Source organism: Dendrobates tinctorius, unplaced genomic scaffold (assembly GCF_039654945.1).
Source record: "Dendrobates tinctorius isolate UK_male_01 unplaced genomic scaffold, ASM3965494v1 ptg000008l, whole genome shotgun sequence".
Lineage (NCBI taxonomy): Eukaryota > Metazoa > Chordata > Amphibia > Anura > Dendrobatidae > Dendrobates > Dendrobates tinctorius.
Genome location: NW_027361676.1, coordinates 74,938,282 through 74,962,650, shown reverse-complemented (window position 1 = coordinate 74,962,650; position 24,369 = coordinate 74,938,282). Strand labels below are relative to the sequence as shown.

The following is a 24,369-nucleotide window of genomic DNA, read 5'->3' as shown; positions in this document are numbered from 1 at the left end:
CTCATGCCCAATGTAGGGCTTTTGATGGTATTATTAGTTGGCATTGGCACTTTGCAGCAAATAGTAATGCATTGCATATTTTGACAACTATTAAGATAATTAGCATTACTTTTTTCCTATATTCATGCTTCACTAGCTCTGTGGCAGTGAACCAAACCAGCTAGCCTTTGCTACCCATGTGCTTCAATGAGCCTTGAACTTACGCTTTTCCATTTTTTAGTTTGAACTTAAAAAGCTGACTGTTCACTTCCTGCCAGGAGCTGGTTGCTACCGGTTTGGGGGAACCAATTGATAAAATTGCTGCTAGTTCCCCAGAGTAGCAGTAAGCAGTGCCCGCACCGCCAGTTACAATTCAATGTGTGTTGGTCAAGGCCATTTTTTTAGATATATTTTTAAAGTTGATACTTGATGATTTTAAAAACATCAAAAGTAATACAGATGGATATTCCAAAAACAATCTGACAAAGGAAGAAAAAAATGGTGATACAATCCATTAAGAATAACCCCAACATCGCCATACGATTTGCCAACAAGGGGGTGGTATAGAGATCCAGTGAATAAAAAACCTTATTCTCACCGTCATTTCTAAAGAATTGATTTATTGGAGCAGCACAGCCCACCTATGTGTTCATCCAACTAGATAGTCAGACACACATTCAGCTGAAATATTGCGGTACAGGAAGCTCTTACCGCACCAAAGTAGTTGAAATGGCTGCCAGCTCAGCAGCTGATGTTGGCACGCACATCATCAGCATATGACATCATTGCCATACACCAGCGTGTACTTGCCAAAAGTGGCTGCCAGCTCAGCAGCTGATGTTGGCATGCACATCATGAGCATATGACATCATTGACATACACCAGCGTGTCCTTGCCAAAAATTAGGCAGGGATAGGACACTGCTGGAACATGGACAGGTATTTATTTATTATGCTTTGCTTATATAGCACTATATTATTATGCAGCACTTTACATACAACATCATCAATGTCCCCATTGGGGCTCACAATCTAAATTCCCTATCAGTATGTCTTTGGAGTGTGGGAGGAAACTGGAGTACTCAGAGGAAATCCACGCAAACACGGGGAGAACATACAAACTCCTTGCAGATGTTGTCCTTGGTGGCATTTGAACCCAGGACCCCAGCGCTGCAAGGCTGCAGTTCTTACCACTGATCCACCATGCTGATGAGAGATTATATGAGGCCAAGGATGGGAGATTATATGGGGCCAGGTGGTGAGATTATTTGGGGCCCAAGGACATTATTACAGGGAGGGCCCCAGAATGGGGGACAAAATTAGAGGAAGGGACCTGAGATGGGGGACATAATTACAAGTAGGGGCCCAAGATAAGGGACATAATTACAGGAATGGGCCAGAGTAAGGAATATAAATTATTTATTTGTGGGGGACATAATTACTGTAGGGGTCAATTAGTGCACATTATTAGTGCTATAATAGATCTTACTTTTGAGGATATTGTTTTTCATGGCGGGAACAAAAGGGAGGTCCTGTTACTGTTTAGGTCAGCACTTTACCATTTTTATTTATCTGTTACAGTGTAGAATTTAAGGGGAAAAGTGGTGCAAGTGTTCTAGAAGCGATCAGTTATAGATGATTGTTAATTTCTGCAGAGATGATTCCTGGCTGGAAGAGGTGATAGCAGTATGCGTCCAATGAAGAGGATAAGTGAACTAGAGACATCATTGGTAAGTAATTCAATTCAAAGAAAGCCCAGATGAACGGCACCAAGACTCTAATCCACCAGCAACAAGTCGAGGATCAATCACAGGCACACAGTGTGTAAAACACTGCTGGGAATAACGGTGCTCAGCATCAGAAAAAACATGCTAAATTTGTAAAAGAAGGAAAAAGATATGGCACTCACCCAGATTTGCAGTGTAGTGTTTCTTTATTCAACCATTAAAGGTCACACAATAAAGGACGGGCAGATAACATGAGGCGTGCGGGGAAAAAACGGACGACAGCCGTTTCACGTACACAGACGTTTCAACAGGTCCACGTGTGTAATTATGTGATGTCATTTCCTTAAATAGGTCTATGACTAACAACAGGTGAACATTTAAAAAAAAAAACATGAATGGACATTTTCAATTAAAAACAAGTAACATAATTACATCTTTATGCTGACTGCAGGAACAATCACAACAAGGAATTTTTTCAAAAGGAGTGTATAAAGATCCTTACAAACAATTTTTTATTTTACAGAAAAAAGTTTTCTTGTTTACAAAAGAAATTTTTTTACTAAATTTTTTATTCTCTCTTTGCAAAATTTTTTTTTCTGTCATTACAAAAATTTACACTCCCTTTGAAAAAATTTCCTGCTGAAGCGTCTGTGTACGCAAAACGGCTGTCGTCCGTTTTTTCCCAGCATGCCTCGTGTTATCTGCCCGTCCTTTATTGTGTGACCTTTAATGGTTGAATAAAGAAACACTGCACTGCAAATCTGGGTGAGTGCCGCATCTTTTTCCTTCTTTTACATCATTGGTAAGTAACCTTGTGATGCTAGTCACTACTCAAGCTGAGAAGCTGAATATGGAGCTATTCACTACTCACAGACAAGTCAAGAGGCTGTGTAATCAAAAGGTATTAGGTCAGAAGCCAGGAGGGTACATCAAAGATAGAGAGGGATAATACAAAAGAATAGTCAGGTCACAGTCCAGGAGTCTAAAGCCAGGAGGGTATATGATAAAGAGAGGTTTGAGATAAAAGAATAGTCAGGTCAGAGACAGTGGATCAAACAGAGGGTCAAAGCAAAAGGATGGTCAGAATCAGGTCCAAGGTTTGATAGCAGTAGATCAGAGCACAGAGCAACAAGGCAAACATACACCAGTGAGCATGAAGCTACAATTGACACTAGTCTGGAGCAGAGCAGAGAGCTGGATGAAGCTCAAGCAACACCCAAACTCCAATTGGACTGCTAAACTGTCAATCAAGACACAGACAGCTCAACAAGCTCCAGCATGTGATTGAGCAACTGAGTTGTCCATCAAATACTGACAGTTCAGCATATCTCATACCGATATCCCTCTAAATTAGATGACAGACAGTAACTCACTGCATCCATACAGACAGAAAGGTTAAATCGATACAGACCTATTATCTGTACGATTACAATGTATACTATAGAGCACTGTTCCCCAACCTTTCTGACCTAGAGAGCCACATTCAGCTCTGAGAGAGGGCCACAAGCCACATCCAGCTCCCTCCCCCCTCACAGCCCCCATTACAGGTATAATGATAACCAAAGGATTTACACAGAATTCACCTTGAAGCAGTATACCAAGATACAGCGGTCCTCACAATCCCCCATTCAGTTTTCTCCCATCCAGCACTCCCAGCACACTGTCTCATCCAGCTTTAGACACCTCCTCTCACAGAGAACACACTGAGCCAAGCTCCAAAAAAGCGACTATAAGTCCAAAGTAAAATCAATAATTTTATTGTTAAGACAAATCCAGATACAAATGGGGGGAAAGTGGACAATAATGTGCGGAAACCGCACACCGCATGGATAACAAAGGGTTGCTGTACAATCAGAACCTATACAATATCAAGAAATGCATGCATTAAATTCCTAAATTGTCACACAGTACATATAGTGCATGGCAATGTATGGCAAATAAGAGTGCACCGCCAAAAAAATATCTTATTCAAGTTCCATCCATCAAGTAACAGATAAATAAATACACAGGTCCTTATGAGATAACAGGTGATGATTCATCATAATTCGACAGACATAAGACGCCTAAAAAGCAAATTAGCAGGAGAAGCGAGAATTACCTGATGAAATGACGGGCAAAGGTTCCAGCAGTCAGCAACCCACCCCAACGACCGTTTCAGAGGGTTACTCCTTCATCCTCCTGTACAGCAACCCTTTGATTTTACTTTGGATTTATAGTCGCTTTTTTGGAGCTTGGCTCAGTGTGTTCTCTTGGTAGATTACGATTGTCCTTATTGTCCATTCATTTGTGTCTGCTATTGAATTATTATGTTGATTTCATAACATTAAAATGCAGATATTTGTCAAAGGTATTTTTATTCATTACCTCCTGTCACAGGTAGTATCATCCTGTCTCCAGCGTACCTTACTTAAATTATCTCTAAAGCTAAAAGACCAGAATAAGTGTATCCAGATCTGCTCTTCTGTGCAGGGCTACTCACAAAATTCACCATTTGGAGATGTGCTCTTCATACCTATTTGCTAGACCTGGAGCTAATGCACCAAGCTGGAAGACAGCCTCGAGCCACAATTCATGGGATCGCGAGCCACATGTGGCTCCCAAGCTACTGGTTGGGGACCCCTGCTATAGAGTATATATAGGTAATCTATTTATTAGGTCAGATGTGATCACTCTAATATCTGTACACTGACACTATATACAGAGATCCACTATAAAATGTCACCAGTGATCATTGTATTACCTGTACACTATATACTATATACAGAGACCCTGTGTATAATACCACTGGTGATCCCTGTATTACCTGTACACTGGCACTATATACAGAGCTCCTGTGTATAATGTCACTGGTGATCACTCTATTACCTGTACACTATATACTATATACAGAGCTCCTGTGTATAATGTCACTGGTGATCACTGTATTACCTATACACTATATTCAGAGCTCCTGCGTATAATAACACTGATGGTAATATTAGTGTTATTAGTATTATGTTTTTATTAATGATCAGTATTGCAGCATTCGGTCACTATATAGAGGTAATATGTGGTCTGGTCATGGTGTGGTGTCATTTGTTTCTTGTATGTGATATAATTCGGTCACTATGTGGTGTTAATATGTGATCTGATCATGGTGTGGTGGTATTTTGCACATATTTGGCCTGGGGCTGTTGAAGCTAGAGATTAAGTGCAGCTGACAGTTCAAGTGACAAATGGGTGCTCATCCTTTCTAATTTGAGCAAATTCGTTAGGACAAATTTTAAATACTTGTAGAAAATCCTTTCATACTTTTCATCATACTAAGAAGTGACTGGTACAAAGTGCACTGGACAAGAAGGGCGAAAAAAGGAAATAACTTGTTCTTTTAGCTCCTGTCCTGCTACTTGTATTTTGTGGTTGAGGAAAGTATGCAGGAAAATGGGTGTGGTTTAAAAAATGTATATGGCTTCAAATTGGGAATGGTTTCTTAACAAAAACAGGGAACATGTTAAAAATTTGAAGACCACCCCCATACCTCCCAACTTTTGAAGAAGGGAAAGGGGGACAAAGGCTGCGGTGCGCACAGAGCAGCAAATTTTAGGCCACGCCCCCAACTACACCCATTTTATAACTAGTCACACCCATGTCCACGCCCCAACAGCACCCATTTAGCACTGCTGATCACACTGACTGGTACTGAAGGCACAGTGACTAGCATTATGGGCACGGTGGCTGGCATTATGGGCACAGTGGCTGGTACTGTGGGCACACTGACTGGTACTGAGGAAAAGAAAGAACCGAGAGAAAGCGAAAAAAGAAAACAGAGAGAGAGAAAGAAAGGAGAGAGAGAGAAAAAGAAAGAAAGAACAGAGAGAGAGAAAGAAAGAGTGGACAGAAAAAAGAACAGAGAGAGAAAGAAAGAGGAGAAAGAAAGAACAGAGAGAGAAAGAAAGAATAGAGAGAGAGAAAGAAAGAGGGGAAAGAAAGAAAGAACAGAGAGAAAGAAAAAATATAGAGAAAGAAAGAGGGGAAAGAAAAAAAGAAAGAAAGAAAGAGGGGAAAGAAAGAACAGAGAAAAAGAAAGAACAGAAAAAAAGAAAGAACAGAGAGGAAGAAAGAACAGAGAGAAAAAGAAAGAAAGATTAGAGAGGGAATGAAAGAACTGAGAGAAAGAAAGAAACAGAGAGAAAGAAAGATTAGAGAGGGAAAGAAAGAACAGAAAGAGAAAGAAAAAACAGATATAGAAAGAAAGATTCCATAAAGATACTATAGCAGCCCAGCTCCCATTGTAGTGCCCACCTGAGCCTCCCGATGCAGGACATATCATGATCCGCTCACATGGCTAGCATCCCCGATTACAAGGCGATCCCGCTGTCAGCGCTGTCGGAGGAGGACACGGTGATGGATCTGAAGCATTCCCTGAAGTGCCTCCATGGTTCCGTCACAATCTCCTCCCGAAATTACCTCATTTACGGTCAGCTTCCAGCACATCACTTCCGGTTGAATGTCATGTGTTAGTTTTAAAGTGCTCCTCGGGGCTCCACCATGTACTCCTGTGTCCATAGGAAAAGTAAGCTCCGGGCCGGAATAGTGGGGCAGACTCTTAAAATCGGGACTGTCCCGCTGAATCTGGGATAGTTGGGAGGTATGAATGCTTCCCACCATACACCTTGTACACACACAGCTCTGCACACATCATACACACATGGTTCAGCTTTGTATGCCTCGTACACACACAGCTCCATTCTGTACACCTCGCACACACACGGCTCCACTCAGTACACACATGGCTCCACTCCGTAAACCTCGTACACACTGCTCTGCTCCGCTCTGTACACACACAGCTCAGTTCCGTACACTTCATACACACAGGGCTCCATTTCAAACACCCCGTACACACGTGACTCCGCTCCGTACACCTCATACACACACGGCTCTGTACACTTAATACACACAGGGCTCCATTCCGTACACCTCGTACACACATGGCTCGGCTCTGTACACATCGCACACATATGGCTCCACTCAGTACACACATGGCTCTACTCCGTAAACCTCGTACACACATGGCTCAGCTCCGTACACTTCGTACACACAGGGCTCCGTTTCGAACACTCTGCACACACGCGGCTCCGTTCCGTACACCCCGTACACACACGGCTCTGTACACTTCATACACACAGGGCTCCATTCCGTACACTTCGTACACACGGCTTCGCTCCATACGCTAAGTACACACACGGCTTCACTCCATACACCAAGTATACACACGGCTCCCCTTCATACACCTTGTACACATGCGGCTCCGCTTCACACACCCCATACACACACGGTTCCGCTCTCTATACCTCGTACACACACGGCTCCGCTCCGTACACCTCATATACACATGGCTCCGCTCCATACACCTTGTACACATACGACTCCATTCAGTACACCTTGTACACACATGGCTCTGCTTTGTACACCCCGTACACACACGGCTCCACTTTACACACCTTGTACACGCACATATCCGCTCTGTACACCTTGTACACACACAGCTCTGCTAAGTCCACACTGTAAACCCCTCCTGACCTCACACATAAACTTCCCCTCATCCAGCACCATGACAACCAGCAAAGCAGAGTCCTGCATACTGAGGCCCCTGATTATGTGACCACAAAAAACTATATCAGAAAAATATTTGAAAAATATTATTGAAGTCACAAAGAAATATGCAGGTGATGCATTATTCTGCCATATATAGTCATCTATAGTGCCATAATAAAAGAATCCACTAAGAGGAAATGGTGATACAAGAAAATCAAGCTACTAATGGCAGTAACAGATAACCCATCATTAAGTGCTAAAAGCCATCCCTAATCCATACAGTGTGGAGGGATGTAAACCAAAGAATAAACCAAAACATAGTAATCAAAGGCATATACAGGGCTCCATTATCTGACTAAAGGTGGTGGCGTCTTCTCACCCCAACGAGCGTTTCGCTACTTGCTTCTTCCGGGGGCCCCTGCACACTTCTTTGTGACTTCACTAATATTTTTCAAACATATTTCTGATATAGTTTTTGTGATATTTTAGCATTATTGATTATACAGTAGGTTTTTTAATTTATAGCACTGTGCACTTTATACTTCTTGCACTTTCATCTGTCCTTATTTGTAAACCTCATCTGACCATTATTGGGGTTATGCTGCCATATTACGAATATATTTTCAAGAATCACTAGAGAATTTTTTGTGATGACGTCTTCTTGTATTGAGACATCTTGTTTTTTATGTGTATGTGTTTTTTCTTTTTTAATACTGAAATAACTGGTAATATTTTAATTTTTGAATCTCTTCTTTGTCTGGGATGTACATGAGTGGAACAGGCTGCCACGAGAAGTGGTGAGTTCTCCTTCAATGGAAGTCTTCAAACAGAGGCTGGACAGACATCTGATTGGGATGATTTAGCGAATCCTGCTTTGAGCAGGGGGATGGACCATATGGCCCAGGAGGTCCCTTCCAACTCTACGAATCTATGATTCTATGATTCTATGACTTTGTTTTATTAGCTGCATGAACTGCAGACTGTAAAAGAATTTTAACATCAACTGATCTTCACTGACATATTAATGGAATAGAAGAATCCAGGATATCTATAAACAGAAAGATGGTGAGTAAACACTTAGCTAATATAAATTAAGTCTCCAGGTCCAGATGAATTACACCCCAGAGTACTGAAGGAGATAGCAGAAGAAATTTTTGAACCACTCTCCATAATCTTTGAAAATTCTTGGAGAGCAGGAGAAGTCCCAAAAGACTGGAGAAGAGCAACTATTATTCCTATCTTCAAAAAAGGGAAGTAGGTGGACCCAGGGAACTATAAGCTGGTGAGTCTGACTTCTATACCAGGAAAGCTCTTTGAACAAATTATTAAACATTCTATGATTCTATGTACTTACAGTTAAAATCAGTAGAAGTTTATTCAACTTAAAAAAATCACTTCTTAAATTTTTTCCCCAGACAGAGCAAAAAAAAGTGCCCTATTTTTACAAACTATGCTGAATTTCAGGATGGTTGGCAACCCAGTTTCCCTATTTATCCCATTTCTTAAGCCAAGTTATTGTTACATGATAATTCGCAATTCCCTCTAACCGGCTAGTGTTTTTAATCTTGGCTGATCAATGTATCTCTATGCAGGTTGAATGTATCTAGAATTTCTGCTCCATGAGGTGAGTAAATCACATTATCTCCTTCACCTGCCATTGGACAGAATTCTGTGTCAGACACTCATTCTCATATTCTTCTAACATCATGGACGATGCAATGGCATACCATACAGTCATTTTTTTAAAAGGTGTAGATCAGAAAATGCTGCTGACATAATGTCGACTGAAGCCTCATGTGAGGCAAACAGAGCCCAGTATACAGTATACCAAATATATTTCAGATCATATATGGACAAACTGCACAGTTTTCAAATTTATTTTATAGAATAGGCTCATTTTACCTCCAACTATTCTGTTTTTACACAATCTTAAAGAAAAGCCTGAATTTCCTCCTTTCCCATTCTCTATGGCAGTCGGCAAGCCATTGGATGACATCCTCAAGAGGCATTTACACCTACAGAAAAAAATGGTTCATTAATATGATGGCGTCCATGTAATCAAATACTGCACATACCTATTATTTTACTGTTAAATATAAAAAACAATTAAAATGTCATACTTTTTTATTGATGGCTGATTTAGATTTAATATTCTACAGCCTAACAAACCATAGCATGCATAGCAAGAAGTGATTGACCTTACTTGTTTCGGTTACAATCATGTGGATTGTAGGTAAAGAATTGGCATCGGATGTCATTTGTGCAAAGTTGCTGACAATCCTTCTCGCCATTAACTTCTTCAGCATGAAGATCGGTACCAAGAAAGACAGAATCATTCTGCACTTGCAGTGGACATACTACAGATAGGGAGCAAAATATAATTAATTTATATCTTCCAGTACAGTTCTGTAATCTTCTGTATTTACTTTTTTTTTTTTACCTGAAAAGGGGGTTTTACATGACAGAAGGCTAAATCCAGAAAAAACATTGTCTTTGGGTAGGATATCAGTTGGCGGCAAAAGTTTGGATGTCTTTAAGTAACAGCGATTTCTAAAGCAAACATGAATAAATAAATTGATACAGGTCTCATTGAACTATTGCAGTAGAATAGGCACATAATCCACACACAGCCATCCACAGACCTGAGCTGTCACGCCTCCATAGTCACTTTCCATTACAAAGTATTCTACTTAGAGGGGGCTCCAGCAATTAGACCCCCAACAATTGGCAAACTATCATCTAATCTGTGCTTAAGTGATAATTTTTTGAGATATGATAACTCTTTTTTAAAAAAGGCCATTTCAAAAGATCCATTTTTTATCTTAAAAATGGAACCTGTCACTTGATTCATGTTGCCTAAACCATGGGCAGCACAAATCAAAGCCTATCTGCACAACTGAAGCCATGTGTATTTAGGTATATTTTTTCCTAAACACTTCGGCATCTCAAAGAAAGTATAGTTTGAAGCACTTGGTGTGGCGCAACAGTAGTTTTGTTTCTGCCTAAGGTCACCAGTATTATTTATGTCTGTCAATCACTCGGCGTGGCACTGGGAAAAGCCTACCATGGGTGGTGCCATACTAATCTTGTCTCTTCCTATTGTCCCAAGCAGGTTCCTATAACTAATTTATTTGCAAAATCAAAACTTTTCCGAGAACATTATACTGGACATTCTCCTTGCGGTTTGGTCAGCAAGAATTGAATGGCAGTCTGTAGAATGGCTATATATTAGCCGATTGGCACTCATTTACTTCCCAATATACATGGGCTGTTTTCAAATTGAAGAAACAATGAAGTAAGCTGTGCAAAAGTTAGCCCTACATTTGCAGCAGTTTCAGGCTTGTGCACCCTCGAGAAAGCACTCTTACCAGCAGCAGTACATTTTAGCTATATAACACAGTGGGCAGCTAAAACATGTGTGTGTGGCTGGCATGGGTGTGCAGCAAAAACCAAGTGGTAAAAAACATGAAGGGGCAGGTAATGTAGTGCCAGCAAAGGCAGTTTCTTCAGAAGGAGTATTACAGTATTGATCACATGGTAGACAAGGAGTAGATGTCTAGCTTAGCATAGGCAATCGGCAATGGTGGCAGCAAAACTGTATAAAAGAAATTTAAGGAACAGGCAGGCAGACGGAATAGAAAATGTAATCATTGGCATCATTCGTAGGTGAATGCAAGTTAGCGCTGATCCACTAACTGATTCATTTTAACAAATGGAAGGTTTTCCACCATTCCTGCAGTTAACCTGGTCAACTTGGGTGTGACAAGGTGAAATGCCATGCTGAATCCCCTCTCAGACATTGCACTGGATGCTGGACATGACACCAATATCAAACTGGGCCAACTCTTGCCACTTGTCTAATCTGCTGAGCCAGACGTCCATAGGATCAAGACTCAGAGTATCTGCCAGAGAAAAAAGACAAAGTACAGATACAACTGGCCCTGGCTGTTCAGGTGGTGTGACTCTGTTAGCTGAGGTGCATCTGCTTAGTACAGCAGCAGATAAAACATCTAGTCCATCATGTCATATACACTGAAACTGCTGCTCTTCAATTGGTAATTTGTTGTAGCTGTAGTGTTGGCACACATGGTGCTTACAGTGAAACATGGTGGAGGCAATGTCCTTATGTAGAGCTCTATGAGTGCTGCTGGTGTTGGAGAGTTACATTTCATTGATGGCATGAATTCACAGACGTACTGTTCTGTATTGAAAGAGAAGATGCCACCTTCACTACGTTCCATTCGTAGATATGTACTTTTCCAAGATTACAATGATCCAGAAAACACATCTGTTACATTTCTGAATTAGAACAGGGTGATAGAGATTCAGTGGCCAGTTATGTCTCCTGATCTGAACTAAACCGAAATACCTACGGAGAATTCTGAGTAGACAAGTTGAGCATCACTCTCCAACCAGCATCTACAGTCATGGCCAAAAGTATTGACACCCCTGCAATTCTGTCAGATAATACTCAGTTTCTTCCTGAAAATGATTGCAAACACAAATTCTTTGGTATTATTATCTTCATTTTATTTGTCTTAAATGAAAAAACACAAAAAGAATTGTCCTAAAGCCAAATTGGATATAATTCCACACCAAACATAACAAAGAGGGTGGACAAAAGTATTGGCACTGTTTGAAAAATCATGTGATGCTTCTCTAATTTATGTAATTAACAGCACCTGTAACTTACCTGTGGCACCTAACAGGTGTTGGCAATAACTAAATCACACTTGCAGCCAGTTAACATGGATTAAAGTTGACTCAACCTCTGTCCTGTGTCCTTGTGTGTACCACATTGAGCATGGAGAAAAGAAAGAAGACCAAAGAACTGTCTGAGGACTTGAGAGACCAAATTGTGAGGAAGCATGAGCAATTTCAAGGCTACAAGTCCATCTCCAAAGACCTGAATGTTCCTGTGTCTACCGTGCACAGTGTCATCAAGAAGTTTAAAGCCCATGGCACTGTGGCTAACCTCCCTAGATGTGGACGGAAAAGAAAAATTGACAAGAGATTTCAACATAAGATTGTGCGGATGTTGGATAAAGAACCTCCACTAACATCCAAACAAGTTCAAGCTGCCCTGCAGTCCGAGGGTACAACGGTGTCAACCCATACAATCCGTCGGCGTCTGAATGAAAAGGGACTGTATGGTAGGAGACCCAGGAAGACTCCACTTCTTACCCCGAGACATAAAAAAGCCAGGCTGGAGTTTGCCAAAACTTACCTGAAAAAGCCTAAAACATTTTGGAAGAATGTTCTCTGGTCAGATGAGACAAAAGTAGAGCTTTTAGGGCAAAAGCATCAACATAGAGTTTACAGGAGAAAAAAGAGGCATTCAAAGAAAAGTACACGGTCCCTACAGTCAAACATGGCGGAGGTTCCCTGATGTTTTAGGGTTGCTTTGCTGCCTCTGGCACTGGACTGCTTGACCGTGTGCATGGCATTATGAAGTCTGAAGACTGCCAACAAATTTTGCAGCATAATGTAGGGTCCAGTGTGAGAAAGCTGGGTCTCCCTCAGAGGTCATGGGTCTTCCAGCAGGACAATGACCCAAAACACACTTCAAAAAGCACTAGAAAATGGTTTGAGAGAAAGCACTGGAGACATCTAAGGTGGCCAGCAATGAGTCCAGACCTGAATTCCATAGAACACCTGTGGAGAGATCTAAAAATGGCAGTTTGGAGAAGGCACCCTTCAAATATCAGGGACCTGGAGTAGTTTGCCAAAGAAGAATGGTCTAAAATTCCAGCAGAGCATTGTAAGAAACTCATTGATGGTTACCGGAAGCGGTTGGTCGCAGTTATTTTGGCTAAAGGTTGTGCAACCAAGTATTAGGCTGAGGGTGCCAATACTTTTGTCCGGCCCATTTTTGGAGTTTTGTGTGAAATGATCAATGTTTTGCTTTTTGCTTCATTCTCTTTTGTGTTTTTTTCATTTAAGACAAATTAAATGAAGATAATAATACCAAAGAATTTGTGTTTGCAATCATTTTCAGGAAGAAACTGAATATTATCTGACAGAATTGCAGGGGTGTCAATACTTTTGGCCATGACTGTAGAATCTAGATGGGTTGTTCTTGAAGAATGGAAAAAGATATTGCAATAAGTCACCAACTTGTTCATTCCATGCCCAGACTTGGTGCTGCCCTTAAAAATCATGGAGGTCATATTAAAATATTAGACAAAGTAATTTTTTTATGTGGGGTGATTTCATTTTCACATCAAATAATTTAAATAAAACTGAAAATTTTGAAAAGTTACATTATTAATCTTACATTCATGTTATGGGTTCTAAAAATGTCCTATGAAACCCAATTTTGGAAATTGTTCTTATATTTAATGAGAAATTGATTAAAAGTTTGCTTTACAAATGGGTGTACTCACTTAAAGTGGGTATGGAAAGTATTCAGGCTCCTTTAAATTTTTCATTCTTTGTTTCATTTCAGCCATTTGGTAAATTTAAAAAAGCTCCTTTGTTTCCTCATTAATGTACACTCCGCACCCCATCTTGACTGAAAAAAAAAACAAATTTAAAAATATTTGCAAATTTATTAAAAAAAGAAAAATTGAAATATCACATGGTCATAAGTATTCAGACCCTTTGCTCAGTATTGAGTAGAAGCCCCCTTTTGAGCTAGTATAGCCATGAGTCTTCTTGGAAATGATGCAACAAGTTTTTCACACCTGGAGTTGGGAATCCTCTGCCATTCTTCTTTGCAGATCCTCTCCAGTTACGTCAGGTTGAATGCTGAACGTTGGTGGACCGCCATTTTCAGGTCACAACAGAGATGTGTAAGGATTCTGGACTTTCCTTTGTGCCTGTTTGCCCTTATACAAGATGGAGTCTTGTATCTCACCCTGTTATGGAACTTCCTGTCTGTCCTGTTATTTAAGACCGGGTTGTATATTCCTCTTTGCCTGAGTATTTTGTGCTGTTGGCTCCAGAGCTCCTGCCCATTGTGCTGTTGAACTCCCTGCTACTGCTGCTCATTACTCGGTGGTCTGCCTCGCCTCATTCAGCTGCCTTCCATTTTCTGTGTGCTCCTTGATCCTGACCGTGGTTGCCTGTTGACCTGAATACTTGGGTATTGCCTCTCACCTCAGAAGCTGCTGTGGTCAGTAAGAAAGGTAACTTCATATCTTCTGGACTACATTTGTTGGGCTGTATGCGGGACTTGAGCGGGACTTGTCAGCCCTTAAAGGTACCTTTAGAGACCTTCCCCTGTCTACGCTTCTTATTGGACTCCCACAAAGAAGTGGCGTACCCACGTATGATCAAGTTATTGCTGGACTCCCTTGTTTAAGTACTGTGTGCATTTCCACTACCCCCCTTGCTGGATAACCACATTTAAGTACTGTATGCATACCCACTGACATCTTTAATGGACTTCCTCATTTAAGTGTCTTGCGCACTACTGCGTCATATACTTGCTGGACTGGTTCGTATAAGCGGTCGCGTCCCGCTATTCAGTTTACTGTGATTTACTATATTGTGCTGAGCACCTCGTTACAATTGCAGGAATGTCTGTGTTAGTTCTGTTTGCTTTTCAGTTTGCTGTGATTTTCTATATTGTGCTAGGCACCTCACTACAATTGCAGGAATATCTGTGTTAGTTCTGTTTGCAGTCCTGTTTTGTTTAAATACATCTTTTTGCTGCAGCTTTGTTCTCAGACTGGTTTTATCCCACGCTATCAGATTCGTTAATACCTACATAATTGTTACAAGATGCACAATTGGGTTTAATTCAGGGCTCTGGGTGGGTCAGTCAAGAATGGTCACAGAGTTGTTCTGAAGCTACTCCTTTGTTATTTTAGCTGTGTGCTTAGACCCATTGTCTTTTTGGAAGGTGAACCTTCGACCAAGTCTGCGGTCCAGAGCACTCTGGAAGAGGTTTTTATCCAAGATATCTCTGTACTTGACTGCATTCATGTTTCCTTCAATTGCAACCAGTCATCCTGTCCCTGCAGCTGAAAAACACCACCATAGCATGATGCTGCCACCACCACCACCATGTTTCACTGTTGGGATTGTATTGGGCAGGTGATGAGCAGTGCCTGGTTTTCTCCACACATACCGCTTAGAATTATCACCAAAAAGCTCTATCTTCATATCATCAGACCAGAGAATCATATTTCTCATAGTCTGGGAGTCCTTCATGTGTTTTTAGCAAACTCTATGCGGGCTTTCATATGTCTGACCAGATCTGTGCCTTGCCACAATTCTGTCTCTGAGCTCCTTGGCCAGTTCCTTTGACCTCATGATTCTCATTTGGTCTGACATGCACTGTGAGCTGTGAGGTCTTATAAAGACAGGTGTGTGCCTTTACAAATCAAGTCCTATCAGTTTAACTAAACACAGCTGGACTCAATGAAGGAGTAGAACTGTCTCAGGAGGATCACAAGAAAATGGACATGTGACTTAAATATGAGTGTCTGAGCAAATGGTCTGAATACTTATGACAGTGTGATATTTCAGTTTATCTTTTTTTAATAAATTTGCAAAAATTTATACATTTCTGGGTGTTTTTCAGTCAAGATAGGGTGCAGAGTGTACATTAACCCCTTTCTGCTATTAGATGTACTATCCCGACCATGTGCCCTAGGACTTAATTCCTAAGGACGGGATAGTACATCTAATGCGATCAGCGGCGCCCACGTGGTGAGCGCCGCTGATCGCAGCCGGGTGTCAGCTGATTATCACAGCTGACACCCGGCACAATGTGTCAGGGGCGGTCACAGACCGCCCCAACACGTTAACCCCTTGTACACCGCGATCAAACACGATCGCGGTGTACCGGGGGTTAAAGGGAAGCATCGGCAGGGAGGGGGCTCCCTCCGTGCTTCCCTGAGCCCCCTGTTATGAATGAGTCACCGTAGGAGGCAAAAACTGAAATGCTAGCTAAGTCCAGAAAACCAGAGATGTTGGCAGCTATCGGATTGCAGACCCCTGAACCTATCAACACAACTAGCAGTAGCCGTGGGGGGTAACTACGATGCCCTAGACCCCTCGATCACAGCCGGAGGACTATATAGCCTAAAGACAGAAAGGGAAATCTAAACTGCCCCAGAGCAGACCCCAAAGCAAAAGGCAGCCCCCAACATATAATGACGGTGAAGCAAGAAGAAAGAACACTAACACAGACAGAAAGATAGACTGAGCAAAGACGGGGCCCAAGCTAACTAGATAGGAAAGGACAGGAAGGCTGCTGTCTGCAATCCGTGAAAAACCCTATGAAAATAAGAGCCAACAGACTGACAGTGAAAAAGGCCCTGAAGACGCTAGGCTTCAAAAAGACTATGTCAGTACTCAAGAATATTCTGAAGACAGAGTAACTGGCAAAAGGAGATTCAGCTCACCCCAGCAGGGAATGGCAGAATCCAGAAAAGCAAGGCAAACAAAAACAAAACAAAAATGCTAAAAGGCAAAGCAGAAAACTTAGCTTTAGAGGAGCAGGAATCAGACTGGTCTCCTAGAAGTCCACAGAGTAATCACCCGCAGGGCAGAAGGGTGTCGGCAGCCTTATATCCAGTCCGTGACTCCACTCAGCCAGTCATCATCATTAGGCTCAGGTGCCTGATAATCAGGCTCATTACCTTCCTTTACCAGAATAGGGAGTTCACCAGACCTCAGTGACGAAGGGGAAAATGAACTCACAACAGTACCTCCCCCTTGAGGAGGGGTCACCGAACCCTCAACCACGCCACCAGGGCGATCAGGGTGAGCCCGATGAAAGGCACGCACCAATCTTTTGGCATGAATATCAGAGGCAGAGACCCAGGAATTATCCTCCTGACCATAACCCTTCCACTTAACCAAATACTGGAGTCTCCGTCTAGCCAGACGGGAATCCAGTATTTTCTCTACCTCATATTCCATGTTAACTTCAACCAATACAGGGTCCGGAGGTGCCACCCCAGGAACAACTGGTTCAACAAACCTCTTCAACAAGGACTTATGGAACACATTATGGATTTTAAATGTGACAGGAAGAGCCAAACGAAAAGAGACCGGATTAATAATCTCCAAAATCTTGTTAGGTCCAATAAATCTAGGCTTAAACTTAGGAGAAGCCACCTTCATAGCAATATTTTTTGATGATAACCACACCATATCACCAATCTTAATCTGGGGACCAATGGTCCTATGTCGATTGGAAAACCGCTGGGCCTTTTCCTGGGAGAGAGATAACTTATCCACCACTTGGTCCCAGATCTGGTGCATTCTCTCCACCACAGTGTCAACACCTGGGCAGGCAGAAGTCTCCACCTGCCCTGAAGAAAATCGAGGATGAAACCCAAAGTTACAAAAAAAAGGTGACATCAAAGTGGCAGAACTAGCTCTATTATTTAAAGCAAATTCAGCCAAGGGCAAAAATGAAACCTAATCATCCTGATCAGCGGAAATAAAACATCTCAAATACGACTCCAAGGTCTGGTTTGTTCTCTCTGTCTGCCCATTGGTCTGAGGGTGAAAAGCAGAGGAGAAGGACAACTGAATTCCCAGCTTGGAGCAGAAAGTCCTCCAAAATCTAGACACAAACTGAACTCCTCTGTCAGATACAATGTTCTCAGGAATCCCGTGCAAGCGAACCACCTGTTGCAAAAACAGGGGCACCAACTCAGAGGAAGACGGCAACTTAGGCAGTGGTACAAGATGAACCATCTTAGAGAACCTATCACAAATCACCCAAATAACAGTCATTCTTTGAGAAACCGGCATATCAGAGATGAAATCTATTTAAATATGGATCCATGGCCTCCTGGGGACCGGCAAGGGCATCAACAACCCACTAGAGCGAGAACAAGATTTAGACTGGGAGCAAGTCCCACAGGACTGCACAAAATTCCTGACATCATGAGACAAGGTGGGCCACCAAAAAGAGCGACTCACCAGATCTCTAGTACCAAAAATACCTGAATGACCAGCCAATGCAGAGCAATGAACTTCAGACATCACTCTCTTCTTCCACTGGTCAGGAACATACAACTTTCCACTGGGACAACGCTCAGGTTTGTCCTCCTGGAACTCTTGCAGAGCAAGTCTCAAATCGGGCGAGATGGCAGAAAGAACTACCCCTTTGCCTAAGATGGTAGCAGGCTTGGTCACCACAGAAGAATCAGAAAAGAAGCTCCTAGAGAGGGCGTCTGCCTTGACATTCTTAGTTCCAGGAAGAAAAGAGACCACAAAATCAAAACGTGTAAAAAACAAGGCCCACCTAGCCTGTCTAGGGTTCAAGCGTTTAGCCGACTCTAGGTAAATCAAATTCTTGTGGTCAGTGAGGACCACAACTTGATGTTTAGCTCCCTCCAACCAATGTCTCCACTCCTCAAATGCCCATTTCATGGCCAACAGTTCCCGATTCCCCACATCATAGTTACGTTCAGATGGAGAGAACTTTCGGGAAAAGAAAGCACAGGGATTCATTTTAGATGTTACAGGATCCTTTTGGGACAAAACAGCTCCTGCACCAATCTCAGAAGCATCCACCTCTACCTGGAACGGGAGTGAGACATCAGGTTGCCGCAAAACCAGGGCAGAGGTAAATCTTCGCTTCAGCTCCTGAAAGGAAGCAACAGCCTCCGGAGACCAATTCAACACATCAGCACCTTTCTTAGTCAGATCAGTCAATGGCTTGGCAATACTAGAAAATTTTGCTATAAATTTCCGATAAAAATTAGCAAAACCCAAAAACTTCTGGAGGGCCTTCAAAGAAGTGGGCTGAACCCAATCATAAATGGCCTGTACCTTGGCCGGGTCCATTTCAATATTTGACGGAGACAAAATAAATCCCAAAAATGAAATCCTCTGTACTCCAAAAAGGCATTTCGATCCTTTGACATACAGGGAATTCTCCCTCAAGATCCGGAACACAGTCCGAATATGTTCCACATGAGAATCCCAATCCTTGGAGAAGATCAAAATATCATACAGATAGATAATCAAAAATTTATCTACAAAGTCTCGGAAAATATCGTTCATGAAGCACTGGAAGACAGAAGGGGCATTAGTGAGCCCAAAAGGCATCACCAGGCACTCAAAATGTCCCTCCGGAGTATTAAACGCCGTCTTCCATTCATCCCCATGCTTAATGCGGATAAGATTATACGCCCCCCTGAGGTCAAGCTTGGTAAACCAGCAAGCACCTCTAACTCTAGAGAATTTATCCGAAATCAGGGGTAACGGATACTGATATTTAATAGTAATTTTGTTGAGGGCACGATAATCAATACAAGGCCTTAAAGAACCATCCTTTTTGGCCACAAAAAAAAACCCGTCACCTAAGGGTGAAGAGGATGGTCTAATATGACCCTTCTCCAACGCCTCCTTAATATAGGATCGCATAGCCTCGTGCTCGGGTACAGATAAATTGAAGAGCCGACCCTTGGGAAATTTACACCCCGGGCTCAGTTCAATTGCACAGTTATAACTCCTATGAGGAGGCAAAGATGCAGACTCATTCTCACTAAATACATCATAAAAGTCCGCCAAATAGTCAGGAACATCATGCGACTGAGGAGAGGTGGAAAAAAACGGAGCCTCACTAAAGGCACACCGACAACCCCAACTCACCACAGACACAGATTTCCAATCCAAAACTGGATTATGAATTTGCAACCAGGGAAACCCCAGAACAACGGCATCATGCAGACCCTGCAACACCAAAAATCTGCAATTTTCTTGATGGTCTGGGGTGACCCGCATGACCACCTGGGTCCAAAACTGAGGTTTATTTTTCGCCAAAGGAATAGCATCAATCCCCCTCAAAGGGATAGGCGTCTGCAGAGGTGTCATCGGAAATCCACAACGTTTAGCAAAATCCAAGTCCATTAGGTTTAGCGCTGCTCCCGAATCCACAAAAGCCTTGGCGGAAAATGTGGACAGGGAGCAGATCAGAGTAATTGCCAGAAGAAACTTAGGTTGATCACCACCAACAGAAAACGTGTGTGCAAAGCGTTTCTCTCGTTTAGGACAAACAGAAATAATATGCGAGGCATCTCCACAGAAAAAACACAGCTTATTACGCCTTCTGAACTCCTGACGTTGCGCCCTCGACAAAACTCTATCACATTGCATAGGTTCAGACGTCTGTTCAACCGGTGGCAACACCTATCGTGCAATCCTGCGTTCACGTAAACGCCGATCAACCTGAATGGCAAATGACATAGAAGCGTCAAGACCGGAGGGAACAGGAAACCCCACCATAGTATCTTTTACGGCTTCTGACAAACCTTTCCGAAAGAGAGCAGCCAAGGCATTATCTTTCCAGGTAGTAAGGACCGCCAACTTTCGGAACTTTTGACAGTACAACTCTGCAGAATCTCGACCCTGGTTCAATGCCAACAGGGTCTTTTCAGCCTGATCAATAGCATTAGGTTCGTCATACAACAACCCCAAGGCTTGAAAGAATGCGTTCACATTAGTCAGAATAGGATCATCTGGTTTCAAAGAAAACGCCCAATCCTGGGGATCGCCACGCAGCAAAGAGATGACAAATTTAACCTGCTGCACGGAGCTCCCTGACGAGTTAGGCTTCAAGGCAAAAAATAATTTACAATTATTTTTGAAACTCAAAAATTTAGATCGATCCCCAAAAAATACATCAGGTGTAGGGATCTTTGGTTCAACAGCATGCGAATGAGCAAAGGTAGGCGGAAATTCCCCGCACTTCCGCAGCGAGCTGCTCCACACGATCAGATAATTGCTTTATCTCCATTGAGAGAAAAAAAAAAAATTCCCCCTACGGCCTCAGAGATATAGAGGAAAGAATATACACACTTTTTTTTTTTTTTTTTTTTTAAACACAATTCTTTCCTGCTATTGAGTACCCTAGGAACTGCGGTATGGCGGGTGATTCTGTTATGAATGAGTCACCGTAGGAGGCAAAAACAGAAATGCTAGCTAAGTCCAGAAAACCAGAGAAGTTGGCAGCTATCGGATTGCAGACCCCTGAACCTATCAACACAACTAGCAGTAGCCGTGGGGGGTTCCTACGATGCCCTAGACCCCTCGATCACAGCCGGAGGACTATATTGCCTAAAGACAGAAAGGGAAATCTAAACTGCCCCAGAGTAGACCCCAAAGCAAAAGGCAGCCCCTAACATATAATGACGGTGAAGCAAGAAGAAAGAACACTAACACAGACAGAAAGATAGACTGAGCAAAGACGGGGCCCAAGCTAACTAGATAGGAAAGGACAGGAAGGCTGCTGTCTGCAATCTGTGAAAAACCCTATGAAAATAAGAGCCAACAGACTGACAGTGAAAAAGGCCCTGAAGACGCTAGGCTTCAAAAAGACTATGTCAGTACTCAGGAATATTCTGAAGACAGAGCAACCGGCAAAAGGAGATTCAGCTCACCCCAGCAGGGAATGGCAGAATCCAGAAAAGCAAGGCAAACAAAAACAAAACAAAAATGCTAAAAGGCAAAGCAGAAAACTTAGCTTTAGAGGAGCAGGAATCAGACTGGTCTCCTAGAAGTCCACAGAGTAATCACCCGCAGGGCAGAAGGGCGTCAGCAGCCTTATATCCAGTCCGTGACTCCACTCAGCCAGTCATCATCATTAGGCTCAGGTGCCTGATAATCAGGCTCATTACCTTCCTTTACCAGAATAGGGAGTTCACAGACCTCAGTGACGAAGGGGAAAATGAACTCACAACAGCCCCCCACGGCAGCGCAATGTGCAGTGCTGCTGCTGGGGACTCCTTCCCTACAGGCCCCGGATCCAAGATGGCGATGGGGGCCTTCGGGGGCCTGTAGGGAGCTGACTTCCTCACTGCCTGCAAAGCGCAGTCCCCACCTGGGACTGTGTAATAAAGTTAAAAAAAAAGTGTAAAAATGATTTTAAAAAAATCGCTAAATAAATTAGTAAAAGAAAAAAAAATATTCCCCAATAAATTCATTTTTTGAAAACAAAAAAACAAAAAAATAAATAAAAATACACATATTTGGTATCGCCGCGTCCGTAGAGACCTGCCCTATAAAACTGTCCTGATAGTTAACCCCTTTAGCGAACCCCTTAAAAAATAAAAATAAAAAACGAAGCAAAAAATAACGATTTATTATCATACCACCGAACAAAAAGTGCAATAACCTGCCATCAAAAAGACTCATATAAATATCCATGGTACCGCTGAAAACATCATCTTATCCTGCAAAAAACGAGCTGCCATACAGCATCATCCGCAAAAAAATAAAAAAGTTATAGCTCGCAGAATAAAGCGATGCAAAAATTATTATTTTTTATATAAAATTGTTTTCATTGCAAAAAACCGACAAAACATAAAAAAAGACCTAAATGAGGTTTCTCTGTAACCGTACCGACCCGAAGAATAAAAGTGCTTTATCAATTTTACCGCACACGGAATGGTGTAAACTCACCCCCCCCAAAAGAAATTCATGAATCGCTGGTTTTTGATCATTCTGTGTCCCAAAAATCGGAATAAAAGGCGATCAAAAAAGTCACGTGCCCGAAAATGGTATCAATAAAAGCGTCAACTCGTCCCGCAAAGAATAAGACCTCACATGACTCTGTGGGTCAAAATACGAAAAATTGTAGCTCTCAATACGTGGTGATGCAAAAACTATTTTTACAATAAAAAGCGTCTTTTAGCGTGCGACAGCCGCCAAACATAAAAACCGCCATAAATAGTAAATCAAACCCCCCGTTATCACCCCCTTAGTTAGGGAAAAATAATAAAATTAAAAAAAAGTATTTATTTCCATTTTCCCATTAGGGTTAGGGTTAGGGCTAGGGTTAGGGTTAGGGCTAGGGCTAGGGCTCAGATTAGGGTTAGGGGTGTGTTGGGGTAAGGGTTGGAGTTATAATTGGGGGGTTTCCACTGTTTGCGCACTCAGGTGCTCTCCAAATGCAACATGGCGTCTGATCTCAATTCCAGCCAATTCTGCGTTGAAAAAGTCAAATGGTGCTCCTTCCCTTCCAAGCTCTGCCATGCGCCCAAACAGTTTTTTACCCCCACATATAGGGTATCAGCATACTCAGGACAAATTGCAAAACAACTTTTGGGGTCAAATTTCTCCTGTTTCCCTTAGGAAAATAAAAAATTGGGGGCAAAAATATCATTTTTGTGGAAAAAAATGATTTTTTTATTTTCACGCCCAGGCGTTATAAACTTCTGTGAAGCACTTGGGGGTTGAAAGTGCTCACCACACATATAGATAAGTTCCGTGGGAGGTCTAGTTTCCAAAATGGGGTCACTTGTGGGGAGTTTCAATAGTTTAGGTACATCAGGGGCTCTCCAAACGCACATGACACCCGCAGACCAATCCATCAAAGTCTGCATTCCAAAACGTCACTACTTCCCTTCCAAGCCCCGACGTGTGCCCATACAGTAGTTTTCTCCCACATATGAGGTATCAGCGTACTCAGGACAAATTGGACAACAATTTTTGGGGTCCAATTTCTCCTGTTACCCTTGGGAAAATAAAGGAGACTAATTGATCATGTTTGTGGAAAAAATACGATTTTTTTTTTTCATGCCTGGGCATTATAAACTTCTGTGAAGCCCTTGGGGGTTCAAAGTGCTCACCACACATCTAGATAAGTTCCTTAGGGGGTCTAGTTTCCAAAATGGGGTCATTTGTGGGGGGTTTCCACTGTTTAGGTACATTAGGGGCTCTCCAAAGGCAACATGACACCCGCAGACCATTCCATCAAAGTCTGCTGTTATGAATGAGTCACCAAAGGAGGAAAAAACAAAAATACAAGCTAAGTCCAGAAAACCGGAGAGGTTGGTAGCTATCGGATTGCAGACCCCTGATCCTATTCACCACAACTAACAGTAGCCGTGGGGGGTTCCTACGGTGCCTTAGACCCCTCGCTCACAGCCGGAGAACTAAATAAGCCTAAAGAAAGAAAGGGGAAATCTAAACTGCCCCAGAGCAGACCCCAAGCAATAGACAGCCCCCAACATGTATTGTCGGTGAAAAGCAGATGAAAACACAAACACAGACAGAAAGACAGGTTTTAGCAAACGATGGGGCCCAACTAACTAAATAGGAAAGGACAGAAAAGATGCTGGCTGCAATCCGCAAAAATTCTGCCAAAAGTAATGTCCAACAAGTCTGAT

The 24,369-nt window shown here is 42.4% G+C and overlaps 1 protein-coding gene across 1 annotated transcript in view; it reads right to left on the bottom strand.

The window, feature by feature from the left end:
• Positions 1-24,369, bottom strand: part of LOC141092560 (plasma kallikrein-like) — a 147,959-nt gene that overhangs the window by 47,555 nt on the left and 76,035 nt on the right. The window contains exons 8-10 of the mRNA XM_073578826.1: positions 9,720-9,829; positions 9,483-9,636; positions 9,182-9,294 (exon numbers count right to left, since the gene is read on the bottom strand). Coding sequence (XP_073434927.1) covers positions 9,182-9,294; positions 9,483-9,636; positions 9,720-9,829 — 377 coding nt within the window. The remainder of the gene's footprint in view (positions 1-9,181; positions 9,295-9,482; positions 9,637-9,719; positions 9,830-24,369) is intronic.